Source organism: Equus asinus, chromosome 3 (assembly GCF_041296235.1).
Source record: "Equus asinus isolate D_3611 breed Donkey chromosome 3, EquAss-T2T_v2, whole genome shotgun sequence".
Taxonomy (NCBI): Eukaryota; Metazoa; Chordata; class Mammalia; order Perissodactyla; family Equidae; genus Equus; species Equus asinus.
In genome coordinates this window covers 63,889,701-63,902,784 of record NC_091792.1, presented here as the reverse complement: position 1 = coordinate 63,902,784, position 13,084 = coordinate 63,889,701, and the positions used below count along the sequence as shown (strand labels likewise).

Below are 13,084 nucleotides of genomic sequence, written 5' to 3'. Positions count from 1 at the left end.
AACAAAGGAAATTGAGGAAAACCGGAAAACAAGACACAAAATGGTAGTGGTAGGCCCCCACATCTCAATAATCACTCTAAATGTAAATGGATTGAACTCCCCAATCAAAAGACACAGAGTGGCAGGATGGATCAAAGAACAAGATCCAACAATATGCTGCCTCCAGGAAACACACCTCAGCCCCAAAGACAAACACAGACTCAGAGTGAAGGGATGGAGAACAATATTCCAAGCTAATAATGAACAAAAGAAAGCAGGTGTCGCTATATTAATATCAGACAAGGTAGATTTCAAAGCAAAACAGATAAAGAAAGACAAAGAGGGACAGTATATAATGATAAAAGGGACTCTCCACCAAGAAGACATAACACTTATAAATATATACGCACCCAACACAGGAGCACCAAAATTTGTAAAGCAACTCTTAATAGAACTAAAAGAAGACATCAACAACAATACAATAATAGTAGGGGACCTCAACACACCATTAACACCAATGGACAGAACATCCAGACAGAAAATCAACAAGGAAATAATAGAATTAAATGAAAAATTAGACCAGATGGACTTAATAGATATATATAGAACACTTCATCCAAAAACAGCAGGTTACACATTCTTCTCAAGTGCACATGGAACATTCTCAAGGATTGACCATATTTTGGGAACCAAAGCAAACATCAATAAATACAAGAGAGTTGAAATAATATCAAGCATCTTTTCTGATCATAATGCTATTAAACTAGAAATCAACTACAAGAAAAAAGCAGAGAAAGGTGCAAAAATGTGGAGACTAAACAACACGCTTCCTAACAAACAATGGATCATTGAAGAAATTAAAGAAGAAATCAAATTTTATCTGGAGACTAATGAAAATGAGAACACGACATACCAAATCATTTGGGATGCAGCAAAAGCAGTCCTAAGAGGGAAATTCATCGCAATACAGGCTCACCTCACTAAACAAGAAAAAGCTCACATAAGCAACCTCAAACGACACCTAACAGAACTAGAAAAAGAAAAACAAACAAAGCCCAGAGTCAGTAGAAGGAGGGAAATAATAAAAATAAGAGCAGAAATAAACGATATTGAAACAAAAAAGACAATAGAAAGGATCAATGAAACAAAGAGTTGGTTCTTCGAAAGAATTAACAAAATTGACGAACCCCTAGCCAGACTCACCAAGAAAAGAAGAGAGAAATCGCAAATTAATAAAATTAGGAATGACAGAGGAGAAATCACAACAGATACCAATGAAATACAAGAGATCATAAGAGAATACTATGAAAAACTATATGCCAACAAATTGAACAACCTGGAAGAAATGGACAAATTCCTAGACTCCTACAATCTCCCCAAACCGAATCAGGAAGAAATGGAGAATCTGAATAGGCCAATCACAAGTAAGGAAATAGAAACGGTAATGAAAAACCTCCCCAAAAATAAGAGTCCAGGACCAGACGGCTTCTCTGGAGAATTCTACCAAACATTCAAAGAAGACTTAATACCTATTCTCCTCAAACTGTTCCAGAAAATTGAGAAAGATGGAGAACTCCCTAACACATTCTATGAAGCCAACATCACTCTGATCCCCAAACCTGACAAGGACAACACAAAGAAGGAGAACTACAGGCCGATATCACTGATGAACATAGATGCAAAAATCCTCAACAAAATTTTGGCAAACCGAATACAGCAATACATCAAAAAGATTATACACCATGATCAAGTGGGATTTATACCAGGGACACAGGGATGGTTCAACATCCGCAAGTCAATCAACGTGACACACTACATCAACAAAATGAAAAACAAAAACCACATGATCATCTCAATAGATGCAGAGAAAGCATTCGACAAGATCCAACACCCATTTATGATAAAAACCCTCAATAAAATGGGTATAGAAGGAAAGTACCTCAACATAATAAAGGCCATATATGACAGACCCACAGCCAACATCATACTCAATGGACAAAAACTGAAAGCCATCCCTCTGAGGACAGGAACAAGACAAGGGTGCCCACTTTCACCACTCCTATTCAATATAGTACTGGAGGTGCTGGCCAGAGCAATTCAGCAGCAAAAAGAAATAAAAGGAATCCAAATAGGTAACGAAGAAGTAAAACTCTCGCTGTTTGCAGATGACATGATCTTATATATAGAAAACCCCAAAGAATCCATAGAAAAACTATTAGAAATAATCAACAACTACAGCAAAGTAGCAGGGTATAAAATTAACGTGCATAAATCAGTAGCATTTCTATACACTAACAATGAACTAACAGAAAAAGAACTCAAGAACTCAATCCCATTCACAATCGCAACGAAAAGAATAAAATACCTTGGGATAAACTTAACCAAGGAAGTGAAGGATCTATACAATGAAAACTACAAGACTTTCTTGAAAGAAATTGACAATGACATAAAGAGATGGAAAGACATTCCATGCACATGGATTGGAAGAATAAACATAGTTAAAATGTCCATACTACCTAAAGCAATCTACGGATTCAATGCTATCCCAATCAGAATCCCAAGAACATTCTTCACAGAAATTGAACAAACAATCCTAAAATTCATATGGGGCAACAAAAGACCGCGAATTGCTAAAGCAATCCTGAGCAAGAAAAACAAAGCCGGCGGAATCACAATCCCCGATTTCAAAACATACTACAAAGCTACAGTGATCAAAACAGCATGGTACTGGTACAAAAACAGGTCCACAGATCAATGGAACAGAATTGAAAGCCCAGAGATAAAACCACACGTCTATGGACAGCTAATCTTCGACAAAGGAGCAGAGGGCCTACAATGGAGAAAAGAAAGTCTCTTCAACAAATGGTGATGGGAAAACTGGACAGCCACATGCAAAAGATTGAAAATTGACCAGTCTTTTTCACCACACACCAAAATAAACTCAAAATGGATCAAAGACCTAAAGATTAGACCTGAGACAATAAGTCTTTTGGAAGAGAATATAGGCAGTACACTCTTTGACATCAGTTTCAAAAGAATCTTTTCGGACACTATAACTCCTCAGTTGAGGGAAACAATAGAAAGAATAAACAAATGGGACTTCATCAGACTAAAGAGCTTCTTCAAGGCAAGGGAAAACAGGATTGAAACAAAAAAACAGCTCACTAATTGGGAAAAAATATTTACAAGCCACTTATCCGACAAAGGGTTAATCTCCATAATATACAAAGAACTCACACTGCTTAACAACAAGAAAACAAACAACCCGATCAAAAAATGGGCAGGGGACATGAACAGACATTTCTCAAAAGAAGATATGAATATGGCCAATAGGCACATGAAAAGATGTTCATCATCGCTAATCATCAGGGAAATGCAAATCAAAACTACACTAAGATATCACTTTACACCCGTTAGATTGGCAAAAACATCCAAAACCAAGAGCGACAAATGTTGGAGAGGTTATGGAGAAAAAGGAACCCTCATACACTGTTGGTGGGAATGCAAACTGGTACAGCCACTATGGAAAACAGTATGGAGATTTCTCAAAAAGTTAAAAATAGAAATACCCTATGACCCAGCCATCCCATTACTGGGTATCTATCCTAAGAACCTGATATCAGAAATCTCAAGAGTCCGTTGCACCCCTATGTTCATCACAGCATTATTTACAATAGCCAAGACGTGGAACCAGCCTACATGCCCAGAAACTGATGATTGGATAAAGAAGATGTGGTATATATACACAATGGAATACTACTCAGCCATAAAAAAAGACAAAATTGGCCCATTCACAACAACGTGGATGGACCTCGAGGGTATTATGTTAAGCAAAATAAGCCAGTCAGAGAAAGACGAACTCTATATGACTCCACTCATAGGTGGAAGTTAGTATATTGATAAGGAGATCAGATTGGTGGTTACCAGGGAAAAGGGGGGGTGGGGGGAGGGCACAAAGGGGGAAGTGGTGTACCCACAACATGACTAACAAAAATGTACAACTGAAATTTCACAAGGTTGTAATCTATCATAACATTAATAAAAAAAAAAAAATTCTGTTCCTCTCTCTTTCCTCAAGTTTGTGTCGGGCAGAACTTATTATTTTATAGATCCTCTTGACATAACCACCAATGTCCAGGGAGAAAACTTGACCACATCTCAAAAAAAAGAAAAAAGAAAAAGTTATTTTTAAATCCTCAAACAACCCAAACATCCAGTGCAATCGTTCTTATGTCTAGGATATCTCTACCACAGCATTGTACAACATATACGTGAATATAAAAGTTTGTTGAGATATTTTCCAGATATGATTATAGCCAACAAAAGAATGTGTTGTGTGGTTCTACTACTGAGGAATTATACCAATAACCCCGGATATTATTTGGTAATTCACACAAGTCTTTGCCTTCCAAAGAAGTTTTTAAATTCTGCTTACTCATTTTGGGACTGTAAATGCAGAAGAGTTTGTGCATCCTGATAAATGAAAATTAATGTTTCATCTACATACCATTATTTGGTTTGAGCAGGTTGAGTTTGAGGTGGACGGATGTCCAGGTGAGTTTCATAAGCCTTTCAGGGTTTAGAGCTCTGGTGAGATTTCACACAGGACCAGAATAAGGCACATTCTACTGCATGAATGACAGATTTTAAAAAAAGGACTGCAGCAGGTTAATAATAATGAGAAATGCTCTTTGATGCCATAGCCTTCTGGGAGTGAATCAAAAAACAGTTTACAGAAGATAATAAAGAGACTTCAACATTGGGTTGCTGTCTTCCTTTGGTGTCCACCTGGTCGGGGCCCTTAATGCATGGAGAAATAAATAATAATAAATATAACTTTTATAGGTCACTTTCTTCCTTCCAGAAATTAAAGGCATGCTTCCCAAGAAATAATCTGTATTCATTTATATTTCTGCCACTTCTAGCTCTTTGTTCTTATGTGGTTCTTGGTTTTATCTGTGTGTCTTATCCATGCAGCTAGATTCTTAAGCATCTAGGATAAGAACTATTGTATTTTTACTTTTCTGTAAAATACCTGGCGTAGTGCTAGGCACCTTCTAGGGTTGACTCTTTGCAAGAGGAAAGATAACCAGTAGAATTTTCTAGAGGCTGCCATGGGAATGAAGAGAGACCTCCTGTGTCCTCAGTTATGCCTAATTCATTTATTTATTCTTCATTTGTGTTTTTTTCTATTGAAAGAGAAATTTTAGTGCTGAAGCCCTTACCGCTAAATATATTCAAGCCTACAGCCTTCCAGGAACTTCCTGTCTAGCTAGACATATCCACAACCATTATTAAGGCAATTTGCCTTAATACAGACAATCCCCAACTTAAGATGGCTTGACTTACGATTTTTCGACTTTACAACAGTGTGAAAGCAATACACATTCAGTAGAAACCATACTTTGAATTTTGGTGTTTTCTCAGGCTAGCGATATCCTCTCCTGTGATGCCAGATAGGAGCAGCAAGCCACAGCTCCCAGTCAGCCACACAGTCACGGGAGTAAACAACCAATACACTTACAACCATTCTGTACCCATACAGCCATTCTGTTTTTTCACTTTCACTACAGTAGTTCAATTACATGAGATATTCAGCACTTTATTATAAAATAGGCTTTGTGTTAGATGATTTTGCCCAACTGTAGGCTAATGTAAGTGTTCTGAACACATTTAAGGTGGGCTAGGCTAAGTTACCATGCTTGGTAGGTTAGGTGTATTACAGTCATGTGTGGAATAACGATGGGGATACATTTTGAGAAATACATCATTAAGTGATTTCAGCATTGTGTGAGCATCATAGACTGTACTTAAACCTAGACAGTATAGCCTACTACACACCTAGGCTATTGATACTTATCTTATGGGACCACCATGGTATATGCAGTTCGTCATTAACCAGAACGTTATGTGGCACGTGACTGTAAATACATTTTCAACTTACAATGAGTTTACTGGGAGGTAACCCCATCATAAGTCAAGGGAGATCTGTATTGATAGTATGGGCAAGGTACTTTGGGAACGGGAGCACAGAGTTACTGAGAGGTACTGGGAAGATGTCATAGGAGGAGAAATGTATTTGAGCTTTGTTTTCTTCAAGGTAGCGTTTGGATTTTTTTGCTTTTAGATTCCTAGGTTATTGTCCCATTCCCTACTTTCTTGTACAAAAATGCTGTCAGCATAAGTTATTGGCTTAAGTTATGCTTCACAGAGAACATTAGCATCTTTTATAGTTAGTGATGCTCCTATGGCATACGAAAAAGTGTAGGTTCAACGTAACCCCACACTGGTGGGGTACAAACTTAGTTAAGATGACCCTGTAATACCACAAAAAAGCAGTGGAATTGGAATCAGAAGACCTGGGTACAAGTCTTGACTTTGCTTCTTGCAAGCTTATGATCAGCGTTCAAAAATGTTTGGTACATTTCCCAGATGCCGAAGAACTTAAGAAGTCTATGGCCCTCCTGGAAGATATGGGAGTTGGACTAGGTACTAAAGGAGAGCCATACTATTGCATGGCTATGTAAATGATTTGGAGGATTATAGCAGCCATAAAACATTAGCTCAGATACTTTATTTAGATTGGTTGAAAGCCCATATGCATGTATTTGCATATTAAAGAACAACTATATTTTTATCTTTACATCTCTGTTAAATGAGCAGGCAAGATTCAGTGATATGTAAGACTAAGTATAGCTTTAACAAAAAAATTCTAATAAAAATACAATGTTCTAATAGGAAAGATGACCTTATATTTTGTTCTTCACAAAAATACTCCATTATTTTTCTCATTCAAATTTGATAAGAATTTCTGCTTAATTGCTTTTCAGATGAAAATACAATTCTGAAAAGAAGATGGTGGTAAAAGCCTTTTGTAAATATAAGATAAATTGGCTTTAAAAAGTTGAATTTTTTATTTCTCCATTTCTGCTCCTGCAAAAGGTAATGAGTTTTCCCCTCAGAGGAAAGACGTTTTTGAAACGGAGTTAAATGATTGTTTGAGAATAAGGTTTGCCTCCATGTCCTATATCATATTCTGACTACTTATAAGGAGACCTTATCATACTTGCAGCAGCTTCCTCTGTACGTCTTGGTTGGGCCTTTGATGATCTGTGCAATAGAAAGATTAGCTAGTAATTTTCTCTTTCCTTTAGACAAATTCCCATTTGTGCAATTGCCTACCCTCTAGTTTTTTCCCAGTGATGCAAGGTACTATTGTGCTGCTGAGCTTGCTAACTTAGTGGCATCCTTTTAAGAAATACTATAGGCTTTATAAAAATATCAATTAATAGGGAGGTTTGTGATATACTTTTTGAATGCTTGATTCTAAGACGTTCTCATTTACTTTCTTAAATATACTCATTTAGAGTTTCCTGCTTTTTGGGTTTTTTTAAATTAACCTTCATGTAATTTGCTTTCTCCATAGTATATGAGTGTTTGTTTTAATTTAAAAAGTAGTGGTTTTCTCCAAACACAGTAATTGGTATTTGAAAAAGGTGAGTTACATTTATCGTATGGCATACCTTCGTACCACCTATTTGAGAGGCATGGGACTTTCTGATTTGATTGTTTCAGAGAAACCAAATGATTTAGTATCCTGTCTTAGGCAAGACTTGATAAGATCCGAGCCCTTTTTCTGTCTTACAATTCATCTTTTAGCAACTTTGGACTCATTGTTTACCTTTAATCTTGTTGCCTCTGGTAATCCTATATAAAATCTTATGTAATACAATAATAAACAGTGCAAAAAAGTTTGAATGTCTGGAAAATCTTATGCAATACACTAGTAAACCGGGCCAAAGAGCTTGAATGTTTAGAGTAAAAGACTTCAGAATTAGTCCTCTAGTTCATTGATTCTTAACTTTCTTAATGATATTAAATAAGTCAATTTTTATCGACAGTGAATGAAGGCATGAACCTAAAGAAGTTATTACAAAATTATGGAAATTTTATGATTTTTACTTTTCAAGAAATAGCTATGAACTTCTTTGGAAAGAAGGAAATTAAATGGCAAAAAAAGGCTTCTCTCACCCTCCCCAAAGAACTGATACAGTTGTGGAAGGATGCACTGAGAATTATTGGGTCCTAGAATGTTACAGAAGTTGAAAAGGAGAGAAATCTAATGTCCCGTGCTGAATTGTCTAAGCAGCGTGCTAAAATGAAATACAAAGCAAGGATTTTGAAGTCAGACGGACCCAACTTCAAATCTTGACTTGGATTTTATGAAGTCTATACCCTTGGACAGAATATTTAATTCCTTTGCACATCAGTTTCTTCATCTGTAAAATGGAGATAATAAGACATGCTTCATAGAGCTGACAGAAGCGTTCAGTGTGTGTGGAGTGTATAGCACAGTACTTGGCCACCATGGCCTCTGTAAACATTACTTCCTATTGCCTCCCATCAGCAGCCCCCTCAGCAAGTCATTTTTACGTCTGTGGATTTTTGGCTGGCATTAAGGCCATTAACTCAAACAGCTTGAATCTAAAGTGGTACTAACTACTCTGATATCTGGTTTTAGTGAAAGAGAAAAATGATTCCTAACTTTGTAAATTATTGCTAAGATTAATAGGCTTGGCAAAAAGACTGTTGTGTATGTAGAAGACGTTTTATCTAAATTATTCCTGTGATCATTATACATACCCTCTCCTCTTCTTTTTCTTTTATTTAACATGACTTTTAAAATATGGAGTGGGAAATAATGCAGATGGTTTCCACTTAATGTGAAAAATCGTTGCTAGGATTTGAAAAATAGAGTTTCACAGTTGAAATCAGTGCTTTCAAAGAGATTATGGTTGCAGCATACTGCAGGAGAATAATGATAATGATGATGATAACATTACTGCAGTGCGTGCCAGTTCAGTCACTTCAATCCTGTGAGGTATAGGTACTGTTACCCTCAATTTGCAGATAAAAAAATCAAAGCACAGAGAGGTTAATAACGTTCCTGTTTGTACAGTCAGGAAATAGCAGAGCCAGGATTTGAACTCTGACATGTGACTCCAGAGGCTGTCCTCTTAACCACTGTCTTGTCCTGGGAGGACTAAGAGAAGATAGTCCTTTAGTGGGAGCAAATGTCCGAAAGCTGTAGCAGCTTGTTTACTTTTAGCTTTGCTTTATAGATATTCTGAGAGAAGCCTCACAAAGTGTATCGGAATTACTATTGAGACCAGACCAGATTATTGCATGAAGCGGCATTTAAGTGACATGTTGACCTATGGCTGCACACGGCTGGAGATTGGGGTGCAGAGTGTCTACGAAGATGTGGCCAGAGATACCAACAGGTAAGGTGGTGGCAAATGATCTTGCATAAGCCTTTTGCTCCCACTGAGTTTTTTTTTCCAATCTTCTTTTTTTTCCCCCTGCTTTTTTTCACCAAATCCCCCAAGTACGTAGTTGTATATTTTAGTTGCGGGTCCTTCCAGTTGTGGCATGTGGGACGCCACCTCAACGTGGCCTAATGAGCAGTGCCATGTCTGTGCCCAGGATCCGAAGCAGCGAAACCCTGGGCTGCAGAAGTGGAGCACACGAACTCAACCACTCAGCCACAGGGCCGGCCCCCCGCTGATTTTATCCACATGCATACTCATCCTTTCCTCCTTCCTGCAAGTCTTAGAGAAAGAGGTATCAGTATTCCTGCTTTTCAGAATCATTCTTCTATCTGTCCTCTTAATTCCATTCCCTCTTTCCTTGATTTTTGGTCTTTCTCTACTGGCTCTTTTCCAGTAACCTTTAAACATGTTCATGTCTCTTATTCTTGTCATAAACAGCCTTTCCCACGTGAAAAACAAAAGGCAGGGCTCAAGGTCAGTAGTTTAAAGCAGGAAAGAAGGCCAAGGAGAATGGGAACAAAGAAAGGGGTTGGAACAAAAAGGGAGTCAAGGTGAGATTTAAGAGGTTAGTTTTTATGGCGCCGATGCTAATTGGCAGGGACGTTTGCTTAGCAGTGGGTACAAACTTGAGCAGAAAATATACACATGAAAGATTTAACTGTATGAGGAACTTTATGATTAATTGGTAAATTAGTGAAAAATAAGAGATTTCAGGAGTTAATTAGGCAGCAGGATTCCTTGACCTAAGATGGTAAAGGCAGGCTTCAGGGAGTATGTATGTGCTGAATTGGACTTTAATGTCATTAAATGGACATTAAAGTCCAATTCAGCACATTCGATTTGGGTAGACATGATTGGGGGTTGTACTAGGAGAAGGAAGTAAAGACTGGTCAACGTCTTAGAAACAACAAAGAATAATGCCAGGCTGAGGAGGATGGAATCTTTCCTTTAGGATAATAGAAGTCTGTTGAATGATTTTGAGCACAGGGAAGAATCTGATGGATGTCAGGTTTGAAAAAGATTAAACCTGAGATAAAGTCATTCATGTAGGGGAAGACTCGAACTGGGGACACTGGTTGGACTACTGCAGTAATCAAGGGCTGTGCTAGAGGTACCTGTGGAAATGGAAAGAGTTAAAAAAGCTTTCTGAAGAAAATGACATCTAAGCCGAGACTTCCAGGAAGAGTATGAGTTAATCAGGTGGGGAGGAGGAAGGTTGTTTCAGGCAGAAAGAAAAATATGAGCAAACTCCTGAGGATGGGAGCACATAGCATATCTAGGGAATTTGGAGTAGTTTAGTTTGGTAAGAGTGTAAAGCGTGAGAGAGAAGAGTGGTAAGAGGTGAGGCTGAAAAGGTGAACGGGCCAAATTATGAGGAGCCTCAGGAGTCAGCCCAGGGAGTTTGGGCTTTTATCCAAGGACAAGCTGTAAGCTAAGTTGTGATATGAGCATATCTGCATTTTAGAAAGGTCACTTCATGGGGATCACAGTATGGGGGGTGGATCAAGAAGAGCAAGCTAGAAAGAAGACCAGTTAAGAGGCTGTTGGAGTAATTTAAGCAAGAAATGATGTCCTAAAAAGAAAGAAATGACAGTGTTTGGTGACTGAGTAGAAATGAGGGTAATGGGAAACCCTCATTTCTAACCTCCTCCCCACCTGATTAACTCATACTCTTCCTGGAAGTCTCAGCTTAGATGTCATTTTCTTCAGAAAGCTTTTTTAACTCTTTCGGTTAAAAGAGAGAATGGGAAGTAGAGGAGGCTTAGAGGGAAGATGAGTTTTATTTTGGATATACTGAGTGTTAGATACTTGTGGAACAGCCAGTTGAAGGTTTGCTTTAGAGCAGGGCTGTCCAACAGAACATTCTGCAGTGAGTGAAAAGTTCTCTGCCTGCACTGTCCAATATGATAGCACAACTGAGAGCTGAATTTTTCATTTTAATTAATTTAAATATAAACTTGAGTAACCACGTGTGCCTGCTGACTACAGTACGGTGCAACTTTAGAGTATTGATGCTTGGGAGTGGTATCAGGATAGAGACCTAGCCTGTACGTATAAATTGGGAAGTCATTAGCAAAAAGAGATTAGAAATGGAAGCCATGGAAATGGACGGGAGCGTGCAGAGAGAAAGGGGCAGGGTCAGAGTCAGTGGTTTCTAGGATTCTTTTGTGGTGAATTGGAATGTCTTGGTGGTAAAGGGATTAACGCAGGGCTTCAGTGCTTAGTCATCCTTCTCACAGCCCCCAGACCCTTATTAGGGCTTGCTTTCTGCTTGGATGTGGCACTAGAATGTTCAGATGCTTATCCAGCAGGCCCCAAATGATTCTGCCTTGTCACTGAATCATTTTCTCCTCTCGCTTTTTTAAGGACCCTCCAGCCCACCAGAGTGAAATCTGTTTTGTGTGTAGGTGTCACTCTTCCTCTCCCTCTCTACAAATAATTTCAAAAGATTTTTAAAGAACATAACAAGATGCTGCTTCTGCTTGATTTTGAGCTCGTTGTTCTTGTTTTAAAGTTAGATATTTACCTTATTTAATAAGCTTAAATAAAATAAGCTTATATTAAGCTTATTTTGGCTGATGATGCTAAACCAAATAATTTTAGTATACATTAACTCTTGTTACCCGTCATTTACTGCCAGAACTTTGAGTAGCTGCGTGAGGGAATTTATGAGAAATATCACAGAAGTAAAATGATTTTCTTCCAGGCCTTCTCAGGGGTGGAGATGTAAAAATGACTTTCTGAGATTTCTTTTTCCCTACCCATATTATTCTGCATTATGGAACTACTGTTACATGTCTCAGAGATTGTTTTTCCTCTCTGTTCCTTGTGTTAAGCTTGTTGTTCATTTATTTGTGTAACAGGTGGTGAATTTTGTTTCCTCAGGGGCCACACTGTGAAGGCAGTATGTGAGTCATTTCACCTAGCCAAAGATTCTGGTTTCAAAGTTGTGGCTCATATGATGCCTGATCTGCCAAATGTGGGGCTAGAGAGAGACATCGAACAGTTTATAGTAAGTATTACTTTAAACCAGGCTAATTCAGAATACCTCTGCATGCCGGTTTTACCCTCTCTGCTCTTTTTAATTATTTACTGTTGATTTTTTCCCTATTATTTAAGCAGTACATCCTCATAATAGAACAGTAGAAACACAATAGAGAAAGAGGAGTCACTTACAGCCACAACACCAAATACAACCCTAACATTTTAATATACTCCCTTCCAGGTCTTTTTTATGCTTGGGCTTTTTTGGAGGAGGAGGTGGTTTATACATATATACACACAGATACACTTAGACTTACACATATGATAGGTAATTATTTCAATAGCTTTTTCCCTTAACATTACGACAAGCATTTACCCAACTTATAGCCTGGTCTCTGTTAAAATGTTAACATATTTAAATATCTGCTTAATTTCCATTGAATAAATATGCCATGCTTTTTTTTTTTTAAAAGATTTTATTTTTCCTTTTTCTCCCCAAAGCCCCCCAGTGCATAGTTGTGTATTTTTAGTTGTGGTCCTTCTAGTTGTGGCACGTGGGATGCTGCCTCAGCGTGGCTTGATGAGCGATGCCATGTCCGCACCCAGGATTCGAACTGGAGAAACCCTGGGCTGCCAAAGCAGAGCGTGTGAGCTTAACCACTTGGCCATAGGGCCGGCACCTGTTCTTTGAAGTTTTATACCTAACTCTGCGGTGTGGGTTTGGTTTTTTTTTTCTTTAACTCTGTCACATTTTAGCTTGATCCATATTAGCTTTTCTTGGGAAGTGA

General features: G+C 38.1%; 1 protein-coding gene across 1 annotated transcript in view; it reads left to right on the top strand.

The window, feature by feature from the left end:
* ELP3 (elongator acetyltransferase complex subunit 3) overlaps positions 1 to 13,084 on the top strand; it is a 101,778-nt gene that overhangs the window by 32,459 nt on the left and 56,235 nt on the right. The window contains exons 8-9 of the mRNA XM_014843321.3: positions 9,102 to 9,263; positions 12,198 to 12,324. Coding sequence (XP_014698807.1) covers positions 9,102 to 9,263; positions 12,198 to 12,324 — 289 coding nt within the window. The remainder of the gene's footprint in view (positions 1 to 9,101; positions 9,264 to 12,197; positions 12,325 to 13,084) is intronic.